General features: G+C 45.4%; 1 protein-coding gene across 1 annotated transcript in view; it reads left to right on the plus strand.

Annotated features, from left to right (window-relative positions):
* Positions 1-1,863: 1,863 nt before the first annotated feature.
* The window catches only part of Sbspon (somatomedin B and thrombospondin type 1 domain containing), a 30,398-nt gene continuing 5,749 nt past the window's right edge, over positions 1,864-26,512 (plus strand). The window contains exons 1-3 of the mRNA XM_052718380.1: positions 1,864-2,157; positions 16,806-17,000; positions 26,354-26,444. Of these exons, the coding sequence (XP_052574340.1) occupies positions 1,944-2,157; positions 16,806-17,000; positions 26,354-26,444 (500 nt within the window). The 5' untranslated portion in view covers positions 1,864-1,943. The remainder of the gene's footprint in view (positions 2,158-16,805; positions 17,001-26,353; positions 26,445-26,512) is intronic.

Here is a 26,512-nt window from a genome sequence, read left to right on the forward strand (position 1 = left end):
GTGTGTGTGTGTGTGTGTGTGTGTGTGTGTGTGTCCTCTGTGGCCAGAAGAGGGTGTCTGAGTGCTGAGAACCAGACCTGGGTCCTCTGAAGAGTGGCAAGCACTCTTACCCACCGCTCCGCCATCTCCCAGCTCCGCTTTTCACCTCCTCTTTCCTGTTACCGTTTCACTTCAGTTTTCCTTTGGAAAATGAATTAGTCAGTGAGTTGTTTGCTTTTTACACCTTCCTGGCACTATTCCAGGTTCTTATGACATTGCAGAAGCATCTGCCCAGAGGCACACCATGGAGAAGACAGACTCGAGAAGGCGTGAAGATAAATTACATGAATGTGTTGCTACAAAACTGCTAATAAAACCTGCCACGGGGGGGGGGGGGGGGGGGGGGGGGGGGGGGGGGGGGGGGGGGGGGGGGGAGAGCAGAGGGCGTGATCTGTTGGCAAGACTATTTAGCCCCAACTATCAAGAACTAAAAACACAAAGAAATGCATATTATTTCTTTAAACTGCAAAAGGAAGAGAGACCTGCCAGAAAGGAAAATTAAAAAAAAAAAAGTTTTCCAATGCTGAGAACTTATTTGTATAAACTCACAAAGAAAGATTTTCTTTTTTAATACTTTAGAGTATATTTTCTTTGGACAATCAAAGAAAACTGTTTTCTACACTGGTCGAAGTAATCTAAGATTAGGGTTTATCAGATACAGCCCTTACAATGTAGTTATTTTTTCCATTTCCTGACATGCCTAATTTTTATATTTGGCTGCTAAATTGCTTTATCACTTTTGTAGTAAAGTTTAAAATTTTTACTTTCAATGCTTTTCTCTCCAATGAGAAAGTCCACTTTGAGAAGACCGTGTATGAAGGAAGAAATTAGACTCTGAATTTAATTTGGTTTCTTAAGTTCTCAGATATAGAAAATGTTTCTTTCCAAAAACCATGCTAATTAAATGATTTAAGATCACAAAGGAAAAGTGGGACCTCTGGAATAAATTTTGATGAATAAAGAATAAAGTGTGTAAAATTTAATATATTCAGAGAAAAGAAAGAACACGCATATAAAAAGTCGGGGGCGAAGCCGGGCGTAGTGATGTATACCTTTAATTCCAGCACTTGAGAGGCAGAGGCAAGGGGATCTCTGTGAGTTCGAGGTCAGTCGGATCTACATAGTAATTTCCAGGACAGCCAGCACTAAGTTGGGGGCGTGATATAACTCAGTGGTAGGGCCTTGTGTTGGACAGGGTCTGAGTTCCACCCTCAGCACCGCAAGAACAAGCGAGCAAGCAAACAAATGAAAACCTCCAAAGTTAGACAAACACTTTAAGAGTGAAAATTATTTTTAAAAACGTTATTGGTGAGGATTCCCTTTGGGAAGTCAGCTTTCATAGAAAGCAGGACACAGTTTCTACTTCATCATTTCCTTCATATTCATTTATTTGTCCCTTAAGTGAAGCAAAGTAGCATTTTCCTGGGAGAGAAAACACCACTATAAATGCTGCAGAAAGATGCCCCTAGCTCCTGTGTGCCCGACAGAGCCTGCTAGAGTTAACGAAGCAGTGGTTTGGGAAAAGCCTCCGGAGGGTTTTCTAGAGCGAGCTGGGGCGCCCGGGTGCACCTGAGCGCCGTTTATCTGATGGCTTTCGGCTGCAAACACGCACTGGCTACCGCATCCCCCAAAGTTTGGTGCCTGGTAAAGTGGCCGACGGGGCGGGATGTGCGAGCACCTGCTTGGCGGCTCTCCGGGGCGGGCTGGCGGCCGGGAGGAGAGGCTCGTCCCACCTGGGCCGGAGCGCCACCCGCCCAGAGCCCGCCGGGCGAGCAGCCAGGGCGGCCGAGGGGCGGTGCGGAAGGGCGGAGGGCCGGGGGCGGGGGCTGCGGCTGTCGGAGGAGCGGAGCGCTGGCCGGAGGCTCGGGCTGGGTCGGGTCGCAGGTGCCGCAGCAGCTCTGGCCATGAAGACCCTGTGGATGGTGCTGTGCGCGCTGGCACGGTTGTGGCCCGGGGCCCTGGCTGGCTGCGCAGAGGCCGGGCGCTGCTGCCCTGGCCGGGACCCAGCCTGCTTCGCCCGCGGCTGGAGACTGGACAGGGTCTACGGAACGTGCTTCTGCGATCAAGCCTGCCTTCTCACCGGGGACTGCTGCTTCGACTACGCCAGGGCGTGTCCAGGTGGGTGGCAGGGCCCGGGGAGGGGCCGCCAGCCCTGCAACCCCAGCCAGCAGTCAGAGGGCAGGGCTCAGGACCGCTAGGAGCCGGGAGCCTTCTGGTTGCTTCTAGTCCAGTCCGGTCTCAGCCTCCCTAGTCCCAGGACCCCCCCAGCTCTATCCCTAGGTTTCCTAGTCCTCTTCATCTAACATCTCCGAAACACCCCTCTTGGACATTTGTGGGCCACCTCTAGGGATGGATTCTGTGACTCAAGAACTCCAGCTGCATAGAGTCACCTGGGGCCTGGAAGGAAGGGCGTTGACAGTTTTCAGGGGCGTGTCTCCGGGCCAGCCTTCCCTACACTTTCTCTGTCAACCCCATAGATTAAGCTTGGGGATGGAAATGGTGATGAGAACAGAAGGTGTGACTAGCCCACTTCGTGCCAAGCTTGCCCTTGGTGGGGAGGGGGGAGCTTAAAGTTCTCAGAGGTCTGAGGTTGTGTTTCTTGGTGGGCTCCAATATGGACCACAGCTGCTTCCCGTGAGATTTTCTGTGCTCTCCAGAGCTATCCTTAAGATTTTCCCGCCTCGGGTCTCTACCGTGTTTTCATCCACCAGCTTTCCTTTGCAGTGAGGCCTCTCCTTATTTAAATTTCCCATAGCATCTCCAATCTTTACCCCTTTGTAGGGTTCCGTCAACAGCAGTGGTGGTTTAAATTGAATTTAAAGGTAAAGGAAGAAGTGGGGAACGTAATCCTGAAAAACAAACTGTGCTGGAGAAATCAGCTCTGAAAACAAAAGCAGCTGTGATTGTCGCCAATCACGTCAGTCCAAAGCCGCACCCTGGAGCTCCGTCACTCAAGTCCTCAGCATCTTCTGGGGAGAGGACCTCAGGGTCCAGCAGGGACAAGACCTCTCTTTCCCCTTTGCTAGGAGTCTGTCAGCCTCCAGGCACGCCAGTCACCCCTGCCTGATGCTGGAAGAGCACAGCTGGAAACCTGAAAGATTTACTGACTGACTGAGAACTAATTGTTTACCTGTGACTAGGGATGCCCCTTTTCATAAGTTTTTCCCCTCTGTTCCAGGACATCTTGCCTTAGACTAAAGAAAGCTGGAAATACCAATTACTCAGGAACTGTAGTGACCCTGAGCCATGTGTCCCCACCCCTGACAGCACCCTAAACTGTATGTCTCAGCTACTTGAATAACTCAGCAACAGAATTTGGTTCTGGCCAAATCACTCTTCCGCAGCAGGATTACCTATGTATTAATTATGGAGTTCCTGTAGCCTAGGTTTGTGGTAAACGCAAAGATGGACGGCACTGAAGATGTATGCAGTCTCTACTCCCTAGGAAGTCACTGTGTACCCAGAAACACCCAAGAAACCACACGCGACAGTACAGCAAATTCCCTCTTACACGCTCCATGATGACAGGGATACCTAACACCCTGATTTGTTTTGCTTTTTCCTGTGTGCCCTGTTATACAGTACCAGGTTCATTTGTCCGTTCATGTTTTGTGCTCTAGCACTTCTTCGGTATTTTTACTTTTGCACTTCGTGGCTCTATTTAAGTGAAATAAAGGCCTATTATTAATTAATTGTGGTGATATTAATTACCACAGTGGATCTGATAACTGAGAAGGCTACTACATGGCTGATGGGCAGGTAGTGTGCACAGCATTAACGTGATGGACAAAGGGATGGGTCATGTTCTGAAACACAGCAGCAGAGCAGTGTGAGATTTTCTCATATTATTTGGAACTACATGCAAGGGAAACTTTATTGTTTCCAGAATTTTCCATTTAATACTTTCAAACAGTGGATAACTGAGATCCTGGACAGTGAAACTAGGTGGAAGGAGGGGACAGTTTCCAGGTAATCTGGAAGACAGTCTGGAAGAAACACTTCGAAGACCTGTAAGAAGCCTCATGGCATCTCTGCCCAGTTGCCTGTGGGGATCAGGATGCTTCTGCCAGGCCCTAAAGCTAACAGAGTGAACATGGCTGAGTGTGGACACAACCGGATATAGAGATCAGGCTCTCCAGAGGGATGGGGAGCAGAGGGGAGCACAGTGAGAGAAATTTCTTTCTTTACTTCTTTCCTTTGGTTTTTGAGGCAGGGTCTCTCTATGTAGTTCCTGCTATCCTAGAACTTCCTATGTAAAAGAGGCTGGCCTCGAACTCACCGAGATCTTACTGCCTCTGCCTCCCCAGTGCTGGGTTAAAGGTGTGTGCCTCCACACCTGGCAGTAATTGGTTTCTAAGAGGCCTGGCAGTGCTAGGCTGAATCACTTCCCAAACCCCACCTGCCCCGTCTTTATGTGGCCTCAAAGAAATGAAATACCCTTGTTTTAGTCAGGGATGTAGAAGTAGTAAAATCAATTATTTTGGACTGGGGATTTATTGGATAAATTCAGGAGATTAAGTGAGTTTACCATCTTGTGAGGAACTCTAAAACAAATCACAGAAATGGAGGCACTAACGCCAGCAAAGGGAAAGGTGTGTGGTAGAATTCCAAAGCCCATCCAAGAGTCCTAAATGTACTTCCCTAGGGGTCAACAGAGGACTTGCAGACTAAAGAGAAGCTGACTTGAGACCAGTAAGGCCGCTTGCTGGTACATGCTGTAGTCTGAAGTTTCCTGTGAAGAGAAGGAGGAAATAGAGGCCATTGGAAGCTGGCCACTTGGTGAGACTGAGCCTGCTGATGCATTACAGCTAAGGATGAGAGCCAAGGGCAGGGTGGAGCTGAGAGGCCCAGCCTCCTCAGCCCTGGGCAAGCCGACTTACAGTAGGTCAGGATTGTTGGGCCTGCCTCCACTGGCCAGAGCTAAATTTGCTGCTCGAAACTGCCTGTGAGAGCAACTCTTTGGCAGAATGCCTCTATTCTCAGGAATTTTCCCTCCAAGTATTTATTATTTACTTGTGATCTCCTCCCATCTGAAAGAGCCATAATGCCATGATTTTGTGCTTAGACTCAAAGAATCCTGGGTTTAACCTTTACCCTGCCATCTACTGGCCTTACGACTTTGGAGAGTGCATGCCAGTCTCTTGGAGCTCAAAGTATCTCATGTGTAAAAGAAAAATGGCAAGACTACGACAGGGGACTGGCAAGTGGTTACTAGAAGGTAATACCTAGGAAGCCCAGAATTTGGTATGTGGCAGCTCTCAGCCACACTGGGCACTGCTGGATATTTCAGTTAATTAAACATTTCCACACTAATTTCAGGAGTACCTAGCATAGTTATTTCTAATTGTTAATATTGAGTCACGTGTCTACCCAGACATGGTGGCAAACACTTAAATTTTCCAGCACGCAGGAGGCTGAAGCAGGAGGATCAGAAATCCAAGGCCTACCTAGTCCACAGAATAAATCTGAGACCAATGTGAGTAAATTAGTTCAAAATTACATTCCTGGGGTGTCATTTAATGGTAGAGCACTTGCCTAGTATGAGCAGGTCTCGAGTTTGATCACCAGCACCACAATTTATTTTTCTCTTTTTGCCAAAATCTACCCCAGACCCTGGGGAGAGAAGACATCCAAATAAAGTAAGTGTATGTGTTGAAGTTTATCTTACGTACATCTACGTAAGATCAGAGAAGTCCTAAAGGCTGAGACTCATCAGACTCAAGGATGTTGGAAAAAGTGTGGCTGCCCTGTGTTACCGTTTGACAAATGCCAAAGCTGAGGTATGCAAGGACTCCCATCACCCAAGTTCACCTGAATGAGGGTAGAGCTAAGGCTGGATCACAGACAGGGCTTTCTGACCTCAGGTTGCTACCAGCCATCTCTTTTTATGGAATTTCTAGTGACTACATACACATTCCTGAATACAGCAAATTCCAGTAGCCTAGAGTCCCAAGTTCCTCAGTACTCAGAACCATCTAACCTTTCACAATTTCTTCTTGCCCAAAGTTATGCTTCCTACCCTTGCTTTCTGAAGCCCTTCGGCCTGACAGTGTGTCCAAGGTGATGAAAAGTGTAACTGCGTCAGTATATGACTAAGCATCCTGATTCCTCCATCCTGGTATCACATTTGGGGGAGGTGTCAGAAAGAGATGGAATATTGGCATTTCTTTATCTAAGCTGAAAGGTATTCTTTTTCAAAGCTGAAAGGTTTCTTTTTCCTCTTATGTAAAAATTAAAACTATTTTAACCCTGGAGACCCTTAGATAAAAGAAACATCTTTACTGGGCAAGTAAAATAAAAAAAAATGTTATTGCACTTATAGAATTACTGAGTTGCCAAAGAAATCCATTCTGAGATGAATTATTTCAAAAGGTTGCATTTTGGTGATGGCGTGGGTTTAATACCAATAATATATCATAAGTCTCTTTGTTTCCTACAAAGAAAAAAATAAGTAAAAAACAAAACAGTTGCCGGGTGGTGATGACATATGCCTTTGATCCCAGCACTTGGGAGGCAGAGGCAGGCAGGTCTCCGAGTTTGAGGCCAGCCTGGTCTACAGAGCAAGTTCCAGGACAGACAGGGCTACACAGAAAAACCCCGCATCCACCCCAAAACAAAGCAAAACGAAACGAAAAACAAACAAACAAACAAACAAAAAACCACCAGCAAAACAAAACAATCTCCATTGGACATATCTAAACTAGCAGGAGAGCGGACAGACCCAGTTCCAACGCACTCTGCCTGGAATAACTTATTGGGAGTGCTGTTTGCCCAGTGCCACTCCCAAGTTGCTAACTCAGGTTCCTGTGGATTTCATGCTAAGACCACAGAAACAGGGGGCTGTATTGCATCCTTCACAGCAACCTAGGGAAAAGGTAGAGATATGCATAGCAATTAGGAACTCACACAGGACAGGGCAAAAGGTGAGTAGGCCCTGTGTCTTCTCCTGGATCTCCAGGAAGTCCAGGAAACAAACTGCCCGAAATCCAGTGGGAAAAGGGACACTGTGCATACAAACATGGGCTCCCACCCAATCAAGAAGGATGGCTCAGATCACGAAGACTGAGAAAGCCGAAGCTTTACAAGAGACAGCACAGTCTGAGAGGTAGCCTGGACTTAGCAGTGGTGGCCTAGAGTCAAGGAGGGGGATGCTGTTAACACCCAGGTGGTATTTACCCTGGGTCAGCACCACACACACACACACACACACACACACACACACACACTCCTACCCCCAGCACAACTACTTTACGGCTATTGTCTCCCTACTGGCATCACAACCTGCTGAAAGTTACACTTCATTTCATCTCATTTAACGAACAAGATAGCATTGAAAGGTTGGATAACTGTCTGAGGGACCACCACTCACGGGTGATGAAGTCTGGCTCCAGAGCCCACAGCTTTTAAACATTCTGTTGTGCTGCCTCTAAAAAGTAAGAGTTTCTGGGAAGCTGAGTACTTAGCAGGGTAAGACCCAAACAGACACTGGTGGACTGTGAGTGTTCTGGCAGCTCACTATGTGCTCTTTGTGGGGTTCTGTGTTCCGACATTTGTTATTCCTCTACATTCATCAGCCTCAAGTCCGGTGCTGAGGCTGAACCCCCAAGCCCATCCATGCTAAGAACAGGCTCTTCAACTCAGCCACACAAAGCTCTCTTCATATTCACATGATGATCCATCCAATTCACTGTCTCAAAAGAATGAGTGTGGTCAGCACACCTGGGTGTTATCCACGGCTTCGGAAAGTACTGCTATTGGAGCATATTCCTATTTCTTTTATAAATATTTTCTGACAGGCATGGTGATGCAAGCCTTTAGTTCCAGCACTGGGAGGCAGGGGCAGGCTGATCTCTGTACGAGGACTGTCTGTTCTATATAGCAAACTCAAGACCAGCCAGAGATACATAGTGAGACCTCCTGTCTGTGTCTCACTCTGTGCTAACACACTTACACACACACACACACACACACACACACACACACACACACACACACACTTACAGAGAGAGAGAGAGAGAGAGAGAGAGAGAGAGAGAGAGAGAGAGAGAGAGAGAGAGAGAGAGAGAGCAAAAAAGAAAGGATTGTTTTTTCCTGGACTGTAGAATATATATCTGTTGAGAGGAATTTGGAAAGCACAGAAATCGAAATCTATTTCTGGAGATGTACTGTAGGACTGTAGTCTGGGTGTGTTCCCCAGCATTGCGGAAAAGGTGGGGGGCCGGAAGTACATACAAGAATGCCATTCTCCTAGAAATGCTACCCAGAAGAAGACATCTTTATCTTTCTTGTTTGTATTTTCTTTTCCCCCACTTGGGTATACAGGATCTCTAAAATCCTGCTTGTTTAACAAAGTAGCTCATTCCATTGTTTTGCTACAGTTTTATAAACAGTCCACCTGATGTCTCAAAAGACCTTTTTAAAGCCGGTTGAGGAAAATGACACTTATTAGCAGAGGAAAACAAAACAGAACAACAGAAACGGAGTTTTTTGAGGTACCAACAGTCCCCTGGGCAAGAAAGGCTTTGACAAGGCTGCCCAGAAAAGGTTGTACATGCCTAGAAAGGAAAAGGAAGATGACAGGCATATAAAATAACACGAGATGTGCCTACCCGTGTGTGCTGTAGCTGTGAACAAATGCTACTGCTGCAATGTGTGCAAGCAGAGGATTCCACAGGGATATTAGGATATCTGAACTTGACGTGAGGGGGGAAGCACGTAGCCTTTGACTTTCAGATGGCAGAGAGCCAGCAGGCAGGGCTGGGTGACAGAGGAGTGCTGTGTCTGCGTGATGAACCCAGGCGAGGTTGCTGCCTAAGGACGAGATCAAGATGCTGCACCAGAGAAAGACCCCAGGGGTACTGATAAAATGAAGGACTCTTCTCTTGCTGGCAGTTTACTTTGTGATGTGGTGGTGGTGTGTGCTTCCTTGAGAGAGCATCATCAGGAAAAACATTAGGGTTTTGTTGTTGTTGTTGTTGTTGTTTTGTGTTTTTTTTTTGAGATAGGATGTCATGTAGCCCATGATGGCTTTGAATTCACTGTGTACTTGAAGGTTGCCCATAGACTTCTGACCTTCCTACCGCCAATTCCAAAGTGCTAGGATCACAGACATATACTACAACACCTCACTGGAAAAAAAATTAAATGAATTTTGAAGACATCTTGGTGGTTCATACTTGTAATCCTAGCACTCAGGAGGCTGAAGGAGGAGGATTGCCATTTTAGACCAGTTTGGGCGAGATGATGAGTTTGAGGTCGTCTTGACTGTACATTGAGGCCTTGTCTCAAATCATAACCAACCAAACAACAAGTTAAAAAAAAAATTACCCTTGGGAGCCTGTAGAATTAATCCTAACTGGTCTTGTTAATAAAAACTCAGAGTCAGATATCAACTGAAAGATCAGAGAAGCAGAGCAGCAGTCACTAGAAAGACGTCTTACCTTCGGGAATCCTCAGCTGAAAAGGACCAAGCTCCTGTCTCCTCCCACCTTATATTCCTTTCTGTGCCCAGCCATATCACTTCCTGTCTCAACTTCCCTAGTGCTGGGATTAAAGGCGTGTGTGCCTCCCAAGTACTGTGAGCAAAGGCATGAGATCCAAGTGCTGGGATTAAAGTGCGGGCCACCACTGCCTGGCCTCTATGGCTAACTAGTGACTGCTCTGCTTCTCTGATCTTCAGGCAAGCTTTATTTCTTAGATTATACACAAAATATCACCTAGAGACCTAGAGACCAAGAACAGTCATTTGTCATAACTCAAAGAACTGTGGTCGACATAGAGAAAGACCATGGTAACCCAAGATGGGAGGTGTCTTCTCCACAGAAAGCCGGACTCAGAACTGGGTACTCCATGGGAAAAGTCCACACTGAGCAGGCAGGAGACATACAGAAAGAGAAAGAGACCATGAGGGGCTCAGGCAGGAAACATTTTTCACTATATGCTGAAACCTCCAAGTCAGGAAAATGGGGATCAAGTAAAAGGAAATGTCCTTTCAAGCCACAGATGATAAAATCGAAGGATCTCGTTACTTTCCAGATGGGGTATGTTGATTTATCCTCCGCACAGTGGCTCACTTTAATCTACTGCACTTACCGGCCTGCTTCTCTGGCAGGGGCCTGGCCGCTCAGGCCACGGCCTGGCCGAAATTCTGTTCCTGCAGGCACTGGCTCTGTCATTGCTGCTAAAAGTGGCTTTAACTAAATCTTTACCATTCTATTTATGAATAAGACTCAAGATTCAAAAGCTGGGGTGAAAACCTGCGAGCTCAGAGAGGTTGAGTAGCAACTAGCTGACCTTCTCTCCTTGCTGGTGTCTCCCAAAAAGCACCCCACTCTGCCAAAAAAAAAAAGTGCCACTCAAAATCCCTCCCTACTACTTCCGGTGTGTCTCTCCATCTCTACCAGGTACCCTCTGATGCTCTACGATTGCTTTCTGTCAACTAGTTGCTAACCCAGCCTCCTGACCCTAGGTTAATTTTATTTAATTAACACAAATGCAAACTTGTAATTCACAGTGTGCTCAAATACTCCCCAACAGAGGTACTGTCAAGAGATGCAAATAGACTAGAAAGGATTAAGACCCATGGTTGCCAGCAGGGGCCAGATCTCCTAAACTTTAAGACATGGAGAGAAAAGGACTCTAAAGAGGAACCAGTCTTTCTGAGACTTGAGGATGAGCAGTGCTTAGCCATACTCAGGACAGGAAGAAATTCAAAACCAAGTGAAAATGTGGGTAGAGGCCCTAGAGGCTTGCTGTGTTCAGGGAATTAAGAAGCAGTGTAGTTGAAGCTTGGTGCGTGCATGCGTGCGTGTGTACGTACGTGCGTGCGTGTGGTGAGGAGTTTGGATTTCATCTCATATGAAATGAGGGTGGCTTGAATAGAAATGTCCCCCATAGGCTTGCGTATTTGAGATACTGTTTGGAAGAGGTTGTAGAAGCTTTAGGATGTGGGGCCTTGCTGGAGAAACTTTTACTGGGGACAGGCATTGGAGGTTTACAGCTCTACCTGTCTTCTTGCTCCATCTCTGTTTGCTGTGTGCGGTTGAGATGTGGTCCCTGTTTGCTGTGTGCGGTTGAGACATGGTCTTTCGGTCTTTTAGCAGCTGTGCCACGCCTTCCTGTGGTGATGGACTCCCTGAAACCATAAGCCAAATAGATGCTTTCTTCCTTATGTGCTTTTGGTCATGGTATTCCATCACAGCCACAGAAAAGAAACTAAACCCCCTCTGTGAGTTCGAGGCCAGCCTGGTCTACAGAGTGAGTTCCAGGATAGCCAGGGCTGTTGCACAAAGAAACTCTCAAAAAAAAGCAGAGAGAGAGAGAGAGAGAGAGAGAGAGAGAGAGAGAGAGAGAGAGAGAGAGAGAGAGAGAAACTAAACTCCTTCCAACAAAAACCAAACAACAACAACAAAAAAACCAAAAAGCAAAAAAACCAAAGAGAAACCAGGTGTGCCAACCCACACCTTTAATCTCAGCACGTGGACAAGTCTCTGAGAGTTCAAGAACAGCATGGTCTGCATACCAAATTCCAGGCAAGCTGGGACTGAATGGTGAGACCCTGTCTCAAAACAACAACAACAACAACAAAAACCAAACAGTGATACAATTTTTAAGGATATTGAACTTGGATATGACTGGCTGTCCCTATCAGAACATGTAAAAATGTACCTTATCCTTGTGTCCAGTATAACTACTTTTCTGTTCTTGGTCATTCTGTGCCTGGAGGTAGAGATATCTGGGGCCAACTAACCAATAAGAAGAACTGCATCATTCCTCACTCTCTGGACGATCCATCACCCTCACTCTCCAGTAAGGAGAGCCAGAAGTGTGCTGGGCCAACAGTAGGAACATAGATGTGTATTCTGTGTCTATTCTCCTCTGCTCCCTCATGGTGTTTGGTGGACTCACTTTCCAAATCAAGGCCTTGCATTCAAGTCCACACCCCACAGGCTGCTTCTGGAGAACCCAACCTGAATATTGGGTTGAGTTTAAACAAATTTCCTGTACCCATTAAATCTAGGCTTCCTTCCTCAAAAGGGAATGGGATGATGTCATCAAGTCCTAGCTGTTAAGCAGTTGACCAGCATGGAGTCCAGGGCCATCATGTACCATCTTATCAGGTAACACAGTGACAGACCCCACTAGCAGCTGGTAAAAGCAGATGTGAAGAAAGAATATTCTAGCATGTTGTCTGTAAAGATAAGTTTAGTGGGAAAGGGGCAGGGCTGCTAATGAAATAGTTCAGAAGGAAATGCATGTCACGCAGCTCTAATATACGACCTGCAATAAATCTGTCAGAAGTTCCTGTACTTCTAGTCTCTGGGACCAATGATCTCTTGTGGTCTATAGTGAATTCCAACTCAATCAAAAGTTCACAAGAGAATCAAGATTAGAACTTCCTGTGGAAGACAAATAAATATCCCAGACTAATCTTCTAGCACAAAATCATAAGGAACACATTTTTATTCATATAATTATATTTCAACTCCTCTTCCATTTTGTCTTAGAATGAAGCTATGGAGACATTGTCTTGGAACCTAGAACTTCTGTGTGTCTTTATGAGACTTTTATTTTATATATCTATTTATTTACTTTTGAGATGGGCTGCAGTCAACTCTGCCCAGGCTATGGACGAATTCCTGAGCTCAAGTGATTCTCCTGTCTCATCCCTTGAGTATCTGGGACTACAGATCCACCCTGGCACTCAGCTCTTTATGGGGATTTATTTGAAAGTCAGATTGGAAAAATAGCAAATAACATTTTTGTCAAGGACAAATCTTAGACAAAAAAATCTTAGTTGGCACAGTGATTCTGTGACTCCTGAAGACTTCAATCATGGTACCAAACCAACCAAACAAATGCTGAGCATGAGACACAGATCTAGAGAATTCCTGAGAGGTTAAATTCTATCAGAAAGTACCCTACGGTGTCATCTCTTAATATTCGGCTAAAGGCGAACTCAAGGCCACATTACTGAATTCCAAGAGAATAACACAGCCAAGTTTTGTGTTAGGGTATTGTCCAAAATTTAAAATTTGAAATAAATGCATTTTAAAATCCACATATTAAGTGCTGCTCAAGTTCAACACATGGAAGGACCAGCTAGACCCAGGGATGAGGAAGTCTGAGGAGGAAGTGAGGGAAAGAAAAAAGGAAGAGCAGAGGCAGCCTTCATAGCCAGTTACCAGCCTGGGGGTCTCTTCAGAGTGACTTCTGGAGAGTCGTTCTCTCTGATACCTTGATCACATGATCTAGGCTGATCCATTTGACCAAACTCACCCCACTAGATAGGTAGAAACCTCTGAAACAAATTTCACTATCTAACCAAGAATGACCAGGAATTCCCAATCCCCCTGCTTCAGCCATCAAGTGCTGGCATGGTAAGTGTGTGCCACCACACCTGGCTACTGGTCAATGAACTTTTGACAAGTATGCTAAGGTGATGAAAAGGAGGAAGGATGGTCTCTTTAAGTGGTGCTGGGAAAATTGGATATCCAAATGCAAATGAGCAAAGATGGATGTTTATTTCCACAGACAACTACTAAAGCTAACAAAAGACCTAGCAAGCTGTAAACTTGTAGGAGAAATCATTTGATAAAATTTTCATGATGTTGGAGTTGCATGTCAAAATACACCCCAGTACTGAGCCCAAAGCCCAGGCCATGGCAGCAACAAAAATAGGTGAGTCAGTCTTCACTGGAGTACAAAAACACTTTTTCTCTTTGCATGAAAAGACACCATCAAGAAAGAAAAAAGACAGACCACAGGGATAGAGGAAAATAGGGAAAATTATCAATTTGACGAGGAGTTACTATTCATTCTACAACTCCATGACAACAGAAAGCTAAAACTTCAATTCAAAAATGGCAAAGGACTTGAATAGACAATTTTAAGTGGTCCACAGATTGCTCAATATCTAAGTCACAATGATGAGGCCATCAATATGGGATCTATGGAGTTTCCTCCTTTAGACACATTATTCAAATGGAGAGGGGTCATCAGAGATGAGCAGAACAAGAAGTAACAACATATTTCTGATTTCCCAAAGGGTCTGTCTGTGGTGGATATGGGAGTGAAGACCAACACCGCTCATCTTGTGTCTGAAGGTGGTTGACCTGGGATACCAATGGGATTTTAGATAGTAAATGGAGGACGCTTTAACATAGTATAAAAATTTTTGAACTTTGGAGTGTGTGCACTTTTCACACTAGGGATAAGATGTATGTTACCAAATATGTCCTTTCCAAACCAAGACTTCTCAACTAGCATACACTGGGAAACAAAGAAGTTGTCATGTGGGGACTGTCAGAAGCTTTCAAAAGAAAGAGGGATTATATGTAAAAAGCACTATGGACTTGAGTATCAGAGCAATAGAGGAAGGGGGTCTTGTTTGTAAAAAAGAAAGTTTTGGCATCTAGCTCAGGGACACATCTATAATACCGTGACTACAGAGGCTCAGGTGGGGGCCGGCAGTGTGGTGGCACATGCCTTTAATCACAGTGCTTGGGAGGCAGAGGCAGGCAGATCTCTGTGGGTTCGGGGCCAGCTTTGTTTGCAAAGTAAGTTCCAAGACAGCCAGGGCTATGCAGAGAGACCCTGTTTTAACAAAACAAAACAAAAGAGAGGTCCAGAGGGAAAGTGTGCTCTACCTTAGGAACTGGAGGCAGCTGAGTGGTGTAGCTGGATAAAAGGGCCGTTCTGTTTTTAGACTTTTGAAGGAACCTCCACAGTGATTTCCATAGTGGCTCTACCCGTTCACCCTGAGTGACAACAGTGATAAGGGCTGCCCTTCCCCTGGAACCTTGCCAGCACGTGCAGTCATTTGTTTCCTTGATAACAGCCATTCTTACCGGAGTATGATGACATCTCAAAGTATTTTTAATTGGCATTTCCCTGGCAGCTGAGGATGCTGAACACTTTTTAAAGTATTTATTAGTTATTTGTGCTTCTTTCGAGAACTCTTCAATTTTAGAAACCACTTTATTCATTATTTATTTATTTTGCCCAAGATCCAGAGCATTATTTAATTGGGGTGGTTGTGCAAAGGTAAACAAGATGGGGGAAAGGGGATAGAAAGGCAGAGGAAAGCTGACTAATGAAAACAAATTCTTCTTTCATCTCCTATGACTCCTAATGAGGGCGGATGGTGCATGGACCATTCCTAGCAATGGTGGATTGTTCCTAATGAGGGCGGATTGTGCATGGACCGTTTCTTAGTGCTGTTGTTTGTTATCTTGATGTTTAGTTTTCTAGGCAGAAGTTCTGTCAGAAGTATCATTGGCAAAGATCGTCTCCTGTTTTGTAGGCTGCCTCTTCGCTCTGTTAACAGTTTCTTTTGCAGTACAGAAGCTCTTAAATTTCGTGAGATCTCACTTTGTCAAGTTTTGGCCTTATTTCCTGGAGTCCTATTCAGAAAGTTCTTGTGTGTACCCATATTTTTGGGCACACTCACTACTTTGTCTTGTAACAGTTTCAGAGTTTCAGGGACACCACTGAGATCTTTGGTTCTCTTGGAATTGATTTTTATTCAGGACGAGAGATAAGGATCCAGTTTCATACTTCTATACGGAGATACCTAATTTTCCCAGAATCATTTACAGAGCAAAATGATGGCAATGCAAGCAGATTTTGTACGACAGCCAGCAGGGTGAGGATCAGCGCTGACACAGCCTGTCTTAATTGATCCAGTACTGGGTGCCCTTGCCAGAGGTGGTTGACCTTTGGGGGAAGGTTATGGGTGGTTCCTGGTGAACAGAAACATTTAGGCTTGTTTACCCAATAACACTCCTTCTGTTTACCCATCCAGAGTCCTTCTGGTTAGGACACTGTCACCAGGACTTTTGGGGAGGGGGGCAGGAGGGGGAGCTTTCGGACTTGGCAGTTATCTTTTCTCCAATGTGTACTTCTGCCTTCTTTAGAAAAAACCATGTGGCTATAGTGAGGTGGCCTTACAGCAGGGTCCTCTGTTCTATCCCACAGTTCTGTGTGTCTATTTTGTTTTTATTACTATTGAGTCACATCAATGTTACATTTTCTCTAAGGTAAGGATTGACCAGTAAGTACTGGGGTTATTGGTGGGTAAGGTACATTTCTTGTTTTTATAATGATTTCCCTGTTTTCTACGGTGAATGTATATGACTGTTAATAATGTTCTGGGGAAGGAGGAAGAAGGGATGGAGAAAGGATGACTACAGGTATAGTGATAGAGTTAGGAGAAATAACTCCTAATGTTCCGTAGCACAGCTGGGTGATTGTGGCTGTTAACCAGAATGGCTATTAGTTTGAAAATTGATTTACCAATGACTACTCTGACCATTACACATTGTATGCATGTATTGAAATAGCATACCGTCTTCCACAAATATGTGCAGATGAAAATATAATCTGGAACGAAACTCGTGTTATGATCAGGGGTAGGGATAAAAGTTACTATTAAGGACCAAAAAGAAAAGAAAAGGAAAGGAAAGGAAAGAAAAAGAAAGTTTTGTAAGCCCAGAAGTATGAGGAAGTATCCTGTAGCAATTTGCCTGGGATGTGTTCCTGGCCAACCCTGAGGATCCTGGACCTCCTCAGAAGTACCTGATTATCAGTTAGCCATCAGGGTGGGTAGAGTTCATGTCCCTGGGACTTGCTGTGTTCCCAGATTCGCGCCATGGCTGAGTTTATGAAGTTTACACAAGCTAGACAGACTGTGCTGTTTGCGTGGGCAGGAACAACCTGGCAGGCTGGGTTTACTCAGGTGAGCGCGCTATCTTTCTGTTTTCCAGCTCGCCCTTGCTTCGTGGGAGAATGGAGTCCCTGGAGCGGCTGTGCGGGCCAGTGCCAGCCCACCACGCGTGTGCGCAGGCGTTCAGTGCAGCAGGAGCCGCTGAACGGAGGGGCACCCTGCCCACCCCTGGAAGAGAGAGCCGGCTGCCTGGAGTACTCCTCATCGCAGGGCCAGGACTGCGGGCACTCCTTTGGTACTGATGTTTTCATGGCTGCTGCCTTTGTTGCTTTTGACGACTTTTGGTCACTTCCTGAAAGGTCATGTTCTGGGCAGGGAAAGTTCCATGAAGTGGAGGGAGCGGGATGGACCAGTCTGCCTAAAGTAGATAGGAAGCTCAGGAAATGCTTATTGAAGGGGGACTAGCCAGCTGTACACATGTCTCTCTTTCCCTTGCTTCCCTTGGTGTTTTTGGTTTTCGTGAGTGTGTGTGTGTGTGTGTGTGTGTGTGTGTGTGTGTGTGTGTGTGTGTGTGTTTAAGGGGATGGTCCTTTCCATCTTGCATGGACTCAGTAATAAACCACATGAGTATGCACCCAGCTGACTGGCCCTTCCCCCTCCTCCTGGGCACTGAACTCAGTAAGTACTCTACCACCGAGCACCACTCCAGCACTCACACGCATGTGTACCGTTTTCAGCACATCAATCAAGCTGGTGACAGAGGACATCAGACAGAGTGATGATATTTCACACAGCATAGCAATCATCTAGCGGTGGTAACCTCTTCACTTCCATTGTGATTTCCGGTTAAACAGAGCTTTTAACTTACACACTAACAAATATGAAAAATGGAAGCAAAGTGATACGTTTCTCAACAGCGATAAAATGATCTTTTGAAACAAGGGCCTCTCCTCTCAGGATGACTGATCTGGGGCTGAAGTGGTCGGATTTGTGAGTCAGTTGGAAAGGTTGTTTGTCTGGGTGCAGTGGCAGGCTCATGGACTCTGAGATACTCCAGGGCAGAAAGCAGAAAGATCATTAAGTCAAAGAGTTCGAGGCCACCTTGGACAACATAATGAGAGCCCATCTCAAAAACAAAAGAAAATAAAGAAAAGAAAAAGAAAGATGGATCTGGTGTGGAGTAGCTGATGAAGGGGACTAGGAAGCTGGCTCACTAATGTACCAGGAACTATGTGAGTATCACGAAGAAATAAACAGAGGCCAGCACCAATGTGTTGATCTGGACTGCAGCAGGGCAACATGTTGACTTTCCTGGGTAGAAACGTCCATATGTTTTTCACAAGAACCTGGGAAATTTTCCATCAACGTGATCTTTATCAAGCAATTTCATTCTTCATTTTTTCCCCATAAATATGTGTTTATTTGCTGAGAGTCAACTTGGTGCCAGACGTGGGGAGGAAAGTTAATGTGAGGCCCAGAGTCTCAGAGATTGCAATTTAGTGGGAAGGGACATAATCATCAGATGACTCTGGGTAAGCGGGAGTGATGTGGTCATTCCCTTTAGTCTTGAGGGACAGGGGTTTCCTTGCAGGTGAAGCTAAGGAATCCTGAGCTGCCCAGAAGAGAGGCCAGCATGCATAAACCTGATGGTCAGTTGTAGACAGTTAGAGGGGCTGATCAAGGCCAACACAGGACCACAAGAGAGAAATCTGAACGGGCAGTGCTTGAGCAGAGTGTAAGAGGGAGTCCTCACAGCGCTGCTCACCTTGTTCTGGAAGGGTGGGGCTGCGATCTAGAGGGGAGGGGGGCACAGTAACGCCCAACGTAGAGGGACCGGAGAGTGCTCTTAGTGACGTAACTCCACAACACTCTGAGGTGACCCTGGACTAGGAAAGTATGAAGGGGAGTGGCAGCCCGGAGTCTACAACATAAGGCTCTGTCTCATCAATGGCCAGTGGACACTGGGTGTAATGCCACAGGTAGGCAAGCAAGCCAGCCCTAAATGACTAAAACGCTGCTTGTTTGACTGTTTAAGGGGTGTGCATCTATGTGTTCAGGTGCACATGTATGCATGCTTGTGAAGGTCAAAGGTCAACCTCAGAGGTCATTCCCTAGATATCGTGTTTTTTTTCTTTCTTTCTTTTTCTTTTTTCCCCCCAATAAGATCTCTTACTGGCATGGAACTGACCAGTTAAATTAGGCTGGCTAGCCAGTGGCTCCAGGCGTCAGCCTCTCTATGCTTCCCCAATGCTAGGATTCCAAGTACAGCCCCTACCCCCCGTGTCTGGCTGTTGTTATGTGGTTTTGGGGGATCAACTCAAGTTCTCAAGCACTTCGCTTACTGAGTTATCCCCCCAAGACTTTGTTTTGAATGTGAGAAATTTTGGGGGTTGGTGCCAGCTTTTGAGCTAGAGAGGACTCTATTTTTAGATTTTTGTCTTTTCCTGAAGAGCCTAGGAACTCTGCTGAGGTGTTTTCTGTAGGGACCATTGTGATCACATCTGTGATGGCGGAGGATCACAGTGGAGGGCTTCAGTGGAGGCCTCTCACTGATGGAGCAGCCACATTAAGCTCAGGGAGAAATCCTGTGCAGCTCCAAAGGGGCTGCTCACAGAAGCAACCCTAGGGCATAGTTCCTGCTCAGTCTAGGCCCTCTACAGAAACACTGCACAAGTCCTACAACGCTGTTTTTGGTGGCTTTTAGGACCCATAGTCCACTTAGCAGGAAGAGCATCTGCTCTACCTAGTCATAGTATTTGGCTGCTAGAAGGGTTTCTTCAACATCCAGGCTGTTGCATACTACTTCCCAGTCCTGAGTCTCTTTAGGAAAGACAGTGTGGCAGAGAAGTTAAGAAAAGGAGATAGAACACAAGCTTTGAGCACCGGGAAGTGTGATTATTGTATATCCAAGGGACAGTGTGTCCCCAGGAAAACCTGGCCCATACTCAGACCCCTGGATAGTCTCTTCTGCTTGGAGATTCCTGTTCCTTTGTCTAGCAGCTCCAGATGTTCCTCCTTTAACATCCTCATCCACACTGTCCCAAATCTCCCTTCTCACAGCTCCTGCCACACACCCCAAGGCGGATTTGATACAGCAGTCTTTTTCTTTTGCTTCTTAAAGGGCTAGTGGCCTTGGTTTAACACTTGAGTAGACTTTGTGTTTACACTCCCTTCTTAAACTCATAAGTAACAACCTCACAGTTCACAAAGAAGAGGGCAATCTTCACATTTTTAGTCTTAGCTTAGGTCCTCAAGGTTACCTTCCCCACTGAGGGGGTATGAATTGTAGTGATGTCTCACAGGCTGGCTGGGGAGCATAGAGCCCATTGAATATTCCACTGCAGTGCTTCCTAACATGAGATCCCGGACCAGGGCTATCTGGACCACTTAGATACTCCTTAGAAGTGTAAGTTTCTGGGGCCTGAACCAGACCCATGAGATCAGCATACCCAGGGTGGGTCCAGAATTCTGTCTGAGTTGTAACAAACCCTTCTGGAGTGTCTAATGCTCATTAGTTTCAGAATATCCTCAGCATGGCCTCACACCTCTGCCTGCATCACGGCTGGCAAAAGTTTCCCAAGCGCATCTTCTTTTGTGATAATAGTGAGAACAAAAGGGAATTGTTTTCTCTACCAAAGAACTTTTCAGAACTAATGATGATTGAGACATGTTCACTCTGCAAAGAGGGAGATAGAAAATGCAGGGTCCCCCCCACTTGTTTTAATTAAACAAACCTCCCCGACCCCAGAAGAAACTCAGTAAAATCACTAGTGTTCATGGAGTATCCATTAGAGAATAACTCGGGGGGGGGGGGGGGGTGGAGATGGACGTGAAACAGTAACGTGAGCGTCTAGTCTGGAGGATTCGTCAGGGTTCATTTCCCACCAGCTTCTGGTCATCCAGACTCTCTGAGCTTGTGTGGAGGTCCCAGCAGGGAAGCACAGCTGCTCTCACAGCCTTGATGACTGATCCTCCTCTATCCGGAGAGGTCCTCTTCTTCAGCTCGACACAGCTAAAGAAAGGGTGCCACAGAGGGAGGAAGGGGACACATGCTTAGCAAGCCAGATCAACCAATCCTAGTGATCAATGGGGCGACACATGTCATAGCCAGATCTCTCTCACATTCTCATTCACTTGGTTGTCTCTCATTCATTAAACACTCACCAAGTACCTGCTGCATGCCGTGACTGTGGTAGGCTTTAGAGATCCAAACAAGTACATCACAGCTCATCACAGCTGAGGCTGACGAGCACTGTGCTGGAAAGGTTCTCCAGCTGGGGTTCAATTTCTGGAGTCCACCCAGTAAAGGGAGAGAACCAACTCTTGCCAGTTTTCCTCTAATCTCTACACACACACACTCTGGAATGCACCCATCACCACCCACAATAAATAAGTAACTAAATGCATATAAAAAGGTTGTCAGGTTGATATGGGAGCATGGAAGGGAGCGCACCTCAATCTAAGTGCATTTGTCCTGCTATGTGGTCACACGGGTGCCTATTACTACCTCCTTCTCCCACTGCCAGAGTTCATACTCATGGAGCGTGAGCCTTAGCTCATGGCATAGTTATACCTCACTTTTGCGTGGCACAGATTTTTTTATTTTGTTTTTATGAGACTGGATCATGATTATATAGCCCAGGCTGACTTCAAACTCTCTATGTACCTGAGGATAACCTTGAACTTCCGATCCTCCTGTTGTTAACTCCCAAGTGTGGGGATCACAGACATGCACGACCTACAGACATACACATGCCTACTTCAGAGAGATTTCATAAACATTCTTGAGTCAGTCTTCAGAGAAATCCTACAAGAGATCATATTCATTCCTGTGACTGCCGTAACAAATCGCCAGAAACTTAGTGGCTTAATATGATATATTTTTTCTTACAGTTCTGAGGGACAGAGTTCAGCACAGGTCTACCCAGATTGAAGCTAGTGGGTCAGAAAGGGCATATTCCTTTCTGAAGACTCTTTGGGAAAACCATTCATGGCTTTTTGTGGATGACAGGAATTCCTGACATGTGGGAGCAGAAAGTGAAGCGGTGGAGCCTCCAGTTACCTGGGAAGTAGAAGTTGTAAGTGACAACAGAGCTTGCACATTTAGCCCAGGGGAACTCTGAGAACGGGTTGAAGGCGCGGCCTTGATTCTTCTTACTGCTCAAAGTAAGAAAGTTGTTTAATGTCAATGGAATCAGGATTACGAATTGGGTAATTCTCAGTTTACCAAGACGGCAAATGGATGGTAAAATGAAGATACTTGCTCTAAGAAAGCAGATTCCAGAACAAAACCATTAATGGTGTGGCTGTAAACTCACTTAATGCCTCAGAAAGTTAAGTTGCCACCAACTTAGTGACCTAAGCAATACCAATTATTATCTTCCAGTTCTGTCGGTCAGGAATCTGACACGGGTTTCGATAGGCTACAGTTGAGAAATCAGTGGGGCTGCATTTTGTTCTGGGACTCGAGGAGCCAGTTTGTACCATCACACATTCAGGCATCCATACCTTCTGGAGATTGGGATTTAGATATCTTGAGGGTATGGGGATGTCTTATTCTGTTTTCCACAGGGAATAGGACAAGCTCGTTATCTTGTGCTTACACACGAAGACAATAGAGTTCTGGGAGGCAACTGATAGTGCGGGGCTACCAGAACTAACGCTTGGAGCCCATGGCTACAAATCCTGTGCCGATCCCCTCCACATTGTCATCGTTAAAATTAGGATTAGGGAGTCTGGTGACTAAGACAAAATATAAAAGCCCCAGGAAGCCAGTGAATAAGATTACTCTTTTCTTAATGAGTTTTTCTTGTTTGACTTAAGGTATATGATTATATTTTTTCCTAAAAACAAATATTAAAAAACCGAACTGTTGCACATTACTGAGGTTTATGTGTGTTTTCCTCCCCACAAAAGACCAATGTGCATTAATATAAACTGTGTTTCCAGGTAGGGGCTATTTGCCAAATTTCCCTTTTATTCTTCTCTGCACTGTATGCACAGAGGAGCCTGCTTTTTTTGTGGCATGCCCTTGTGTCAGAGGGCTTATGAAATTCTCAAAGCAAATTTCATTTACTTTCATGTTCAAAGGAAATATGTGCAGTGCCGTGCTTTTTTAAAAGTGAAACTTGTTGTAAAAGTGAACAATGGTGGGTTCATAGGTTGCCAAAGAGTTGGCAAATGGTCTCTGAACAAAGACTATATTACATCTGAGTATTGCTGCCAGCAAGGGAAAAGGAAGGGGGAACCATCATTTATGGAGAGACTGTGTCCTGAGGCACCAGCTATGTGTGCGCTTCCACACAGAAGCAGAGGTGGGGCTGAAGGCAAAAATAACTTTTAAATTATTTACAACCCTCGAGATATGAAAATTAAGCTTGTGGGTTATTATTAAAGAGTGACTTTGGTTCAAAGCACTGCAGGTCCTCCGGCTCCTGGGCTGGGTGCAAAGACGCATGTGTGGGGGAAGGGTAACCTGGATCCAAACCCTGCAGCCGCTGGCTGGCGTGGGGGCAGGCAGGATCCCGAGGAGGAACTGGTTTGCTTTTAAGCTGTGCCATAAGCCGGGGGTGTTGAGGCTCAGGCAAGAGGATTGGGAGTTCAAGACCAGCCTGGGCTACATAGCAAGACTCTGTCCCCAAACAAACAGTAACACAGACTACCAACATAGAAACTAAACATAAATAGTGGCTCTCCTGTTGTCCAGACTAGTCTTGAACCTCTGATCCTCATACATCTATCTCCTGAGTGATAGGATTATATATATATATATATGAACCACCATGCATGTTTTTCCCCCAGTGGTAGGTATAGAACTCGGGACCTCATTCACGTTAAGAGAATGCTCTACTAACTGAGCTACACTGGCAGCCCCTGGACAGTAAGTCCTAAAGACCAGAAGGTGAAATCCAGGCATGGTGGCATGTGCTTATAATGCCTGTGTTAAGAAGATGAAGCCACATGGTCTCTAAAGATCAGTGGCCATAGTGAGCAGCCAGCCTCAACAGAGACCCTGTCTCATGAAACAAGGTGGACAGCTTCAAGGACTGACATCTGAGGTCCCCGACTCCTCTGGCGTGAGCACACACATGCACATGCTAGGCCTGGCTTCATCTACGAAAACTTAGTAGACCTTCCTATTTGGGAAGGTCAAAGCCTTGTGGGCTGATGCATCTGCGTTTGCCGCTGCTGCTGCTGCCGCTGCTGCCACTGCTGCTGCTGCTGCTGCCGCTGCTGTAGCCCCAGCCAGACTTGGAGCCAAGGAAGAGTCTGAGGAGTCAGGTAAAGATAGGGAATTTGATCTCCGACCAGTGCTTCCAAAACAACCAACTCCACTGGTTTTGTAGAAGGAACATGTCAATAAAGGGTTACTTCTTTTAAAATAAAAAGAAAGAGGGGGAGAGAGAAACAGAGGAAAAAAGGAAAAGAAAATCTGAAAAAGAATTAAGGCCTGCCATCTTGTGGCTGTCATGGGCCAGGAAAATCAACATATAGTGTGGAGCCTTTCTTTTCTTTTCTTTCCTTTTTCTTCTTCTTTTCTTTTCCTTTCTTTTTTTTTAAACCAGTGCCCTCACACCAGTTTGCTCATGTTAATGATTTTAGCATCTCAAAACCTAACACCAGCTTGTATCTGCCCTTATCTAGAAATTTCTGAAGCAAAAGGCAGAGGGGCTGTTGAGTCACTCAGGCTCTGTCCATACAATCTGTAGATTCACCCAAGCAGGACTGGAGATATTTTGGGAAAAATTGTCTGTTCTGAACTTATACAGCTATGCGTGCGTGCGTGCGTGCGTGCGTGTGTGTGTGTGTGTGTGTGTGTGTGTGTGCACAGAAGGCAGAAGTTGATGTTGGGTATATTCCCCAGTCTGTCTCCACCTTAGTTTTGAGCCAGGGTCTCTCACTGAGCGTGGAGCTCGTTGATTTAGCAGGACTGGCTGGTCAGCGAACCCAGGGATCCTCCTGTCTTTTTCTCCCCAGTGTTAGGATTCTATAGGAACTCCTGCCATGCTTGGATTTTCCTTTTTAATATGATTGCCAGCCTGGAGGCCCAGCTTTTTTCTTGTGACATCTTTGTGTGTTTGGTTTTTGTTTTGTTTTTTTGAGACAGGGTTTCTCTGTGTAACAGCCCTGGCTGTCCTGGAACTCACTCTGTAGACCAGGCTGGCTTCGAACTCGCAGAGATCAGCCTGCCTCTACTTCCCGAGTGTCGGGACTAAAGGTGTGTGCCGCCACCACCAGGCTAAACCAGGACTTCTTAACCTTTTTCTACTTGTGACTCCTTTTCACCTTCCAATTTCCATCCACATTTACCCTAATGAATAAGTATATAAAAAGGTAAATAAATAAAATGTTTACTGTCATAATGAAATTTATTTTAAAACAATTCTTTTTTTTACATATAATTTTACCCCTTATTAAAGGTGAAAGCAAATCCACATACTAATGAGATAGATTGGGCATATTTATTTTTATGTAAAAAGCAAGTCCTGGTTGAATATTTGGTATACAGGACACAGAACATCTTTGACATTTTTCAGAGTTTGATTGACATTTTGCTTTTATAATCATCAATTTTGAGCATACCGCCTCACAGAAATATACAGTACAAAGAGGCAGAAAGATGTTTAGGGCCATTTCAGAAGTTGTTGGAAATTTTGTCCTAATCCCAAGTCAAAATCACTGAATGACTTAATTTTTTTAAAGGAAAGTCAAGTCAGTAACTCAAATAGCAATTTTTAAGTTCTAATACAACACTATATAAAGATATACTGATTTAATGCTTCTATGAAAACATCAAGGCCTTGTTTACCATAGTCGAGTCATTGTATTTCAATAAGGGCAGAGAACTTTGCATCTACACTAAAAACACTACAAACCTTAATCCACCACAGCCTCAAAGCTGAGCCAGTGTTCCAGCCAGCATTTCCTGATGTGATGGCCATACACAGGGCAAAGTGTACATATTCAGAATCACGGCTGTGGTGAAGTCACGCGATGTACGTGGGCGTGCGTTGCCAGAAACAGCTCACATTCATTGTGCATCTGCACATCCAGAAACGTCTTACTCTTGCTCAGTTTTCACAGCCTCCACATTCGGTTGTAGGGATTTAGGGGGGCAAAGCTACCAGGCTGTGGTTCCCAAGAGGCTTGGGGACACCCGTATTTTCTTGCCTTGCTTTTTCTGTTCTTTCTCATTTTTTCCTGCTTGTTTTCTCTTCTTTCCCTTTTCTTTCTTTCATCTGTCCTTGAACTTCATTTTCACTGCCTTTCCCTCTCTTCTCTTCTTCTTTTTCTTTCGTTCTCTTTCTCATGCTCTAATATCCATTACCACTTTCTTTCCCTTGCCCCCTCCCCATTTTTCTTTTATTTCTGCCAGCTTTTTGTTTTGGTCCCTCTCCTTCCTTTACACTTTCATGCCTGGAGGTCGATATGCTCAGCAGGGGTCTGTGGCGTCCTCTGTAGCTCTCTAGATGCATATAAATACTGATTCAGTTTGCTTCAGAAGATGCTGTAACAGTCTCCCTTGATGCTGTGCCACTAAGATCTTTGGATTTGGAAACAGAGGCCTCAGATCGGCACAGAACCCAGTTTGGGAAGCCTTATGGAGTACTGGACTGCACAAATACAGTGTAATTCTCCCTTTTCTAGTCCCTGCATTTATAACTAGTTCTGCATTCAACAAGAAGAGAACAATACAAGCCGCATCTCCACAGTGGTCTACACACACCGAGGATGCTGGGTAATTTGTTGCTTTAAAATTACTGTTACGTTTTCCCTGCTTTTCCTTCCTCCCTCCCTCCCTCCCTC

This window comes from Peromyscus californicus, unplaced genomic scaffold (assembly GCF_007827085.1).
Source record: "Peromyscus californicus insignis strain IS unplaced genomic scaffold, ASM782708v3 Scaffold_5__1_contigs__length_169319896, whole genome shotgun sequence".
Classification (NCBI taxonomy): Eukaryota; Metazoa; Chordata; class Mammalia; order Rodentia; family Cricetidae; genus Peromyscus; species Peromyscus californicus.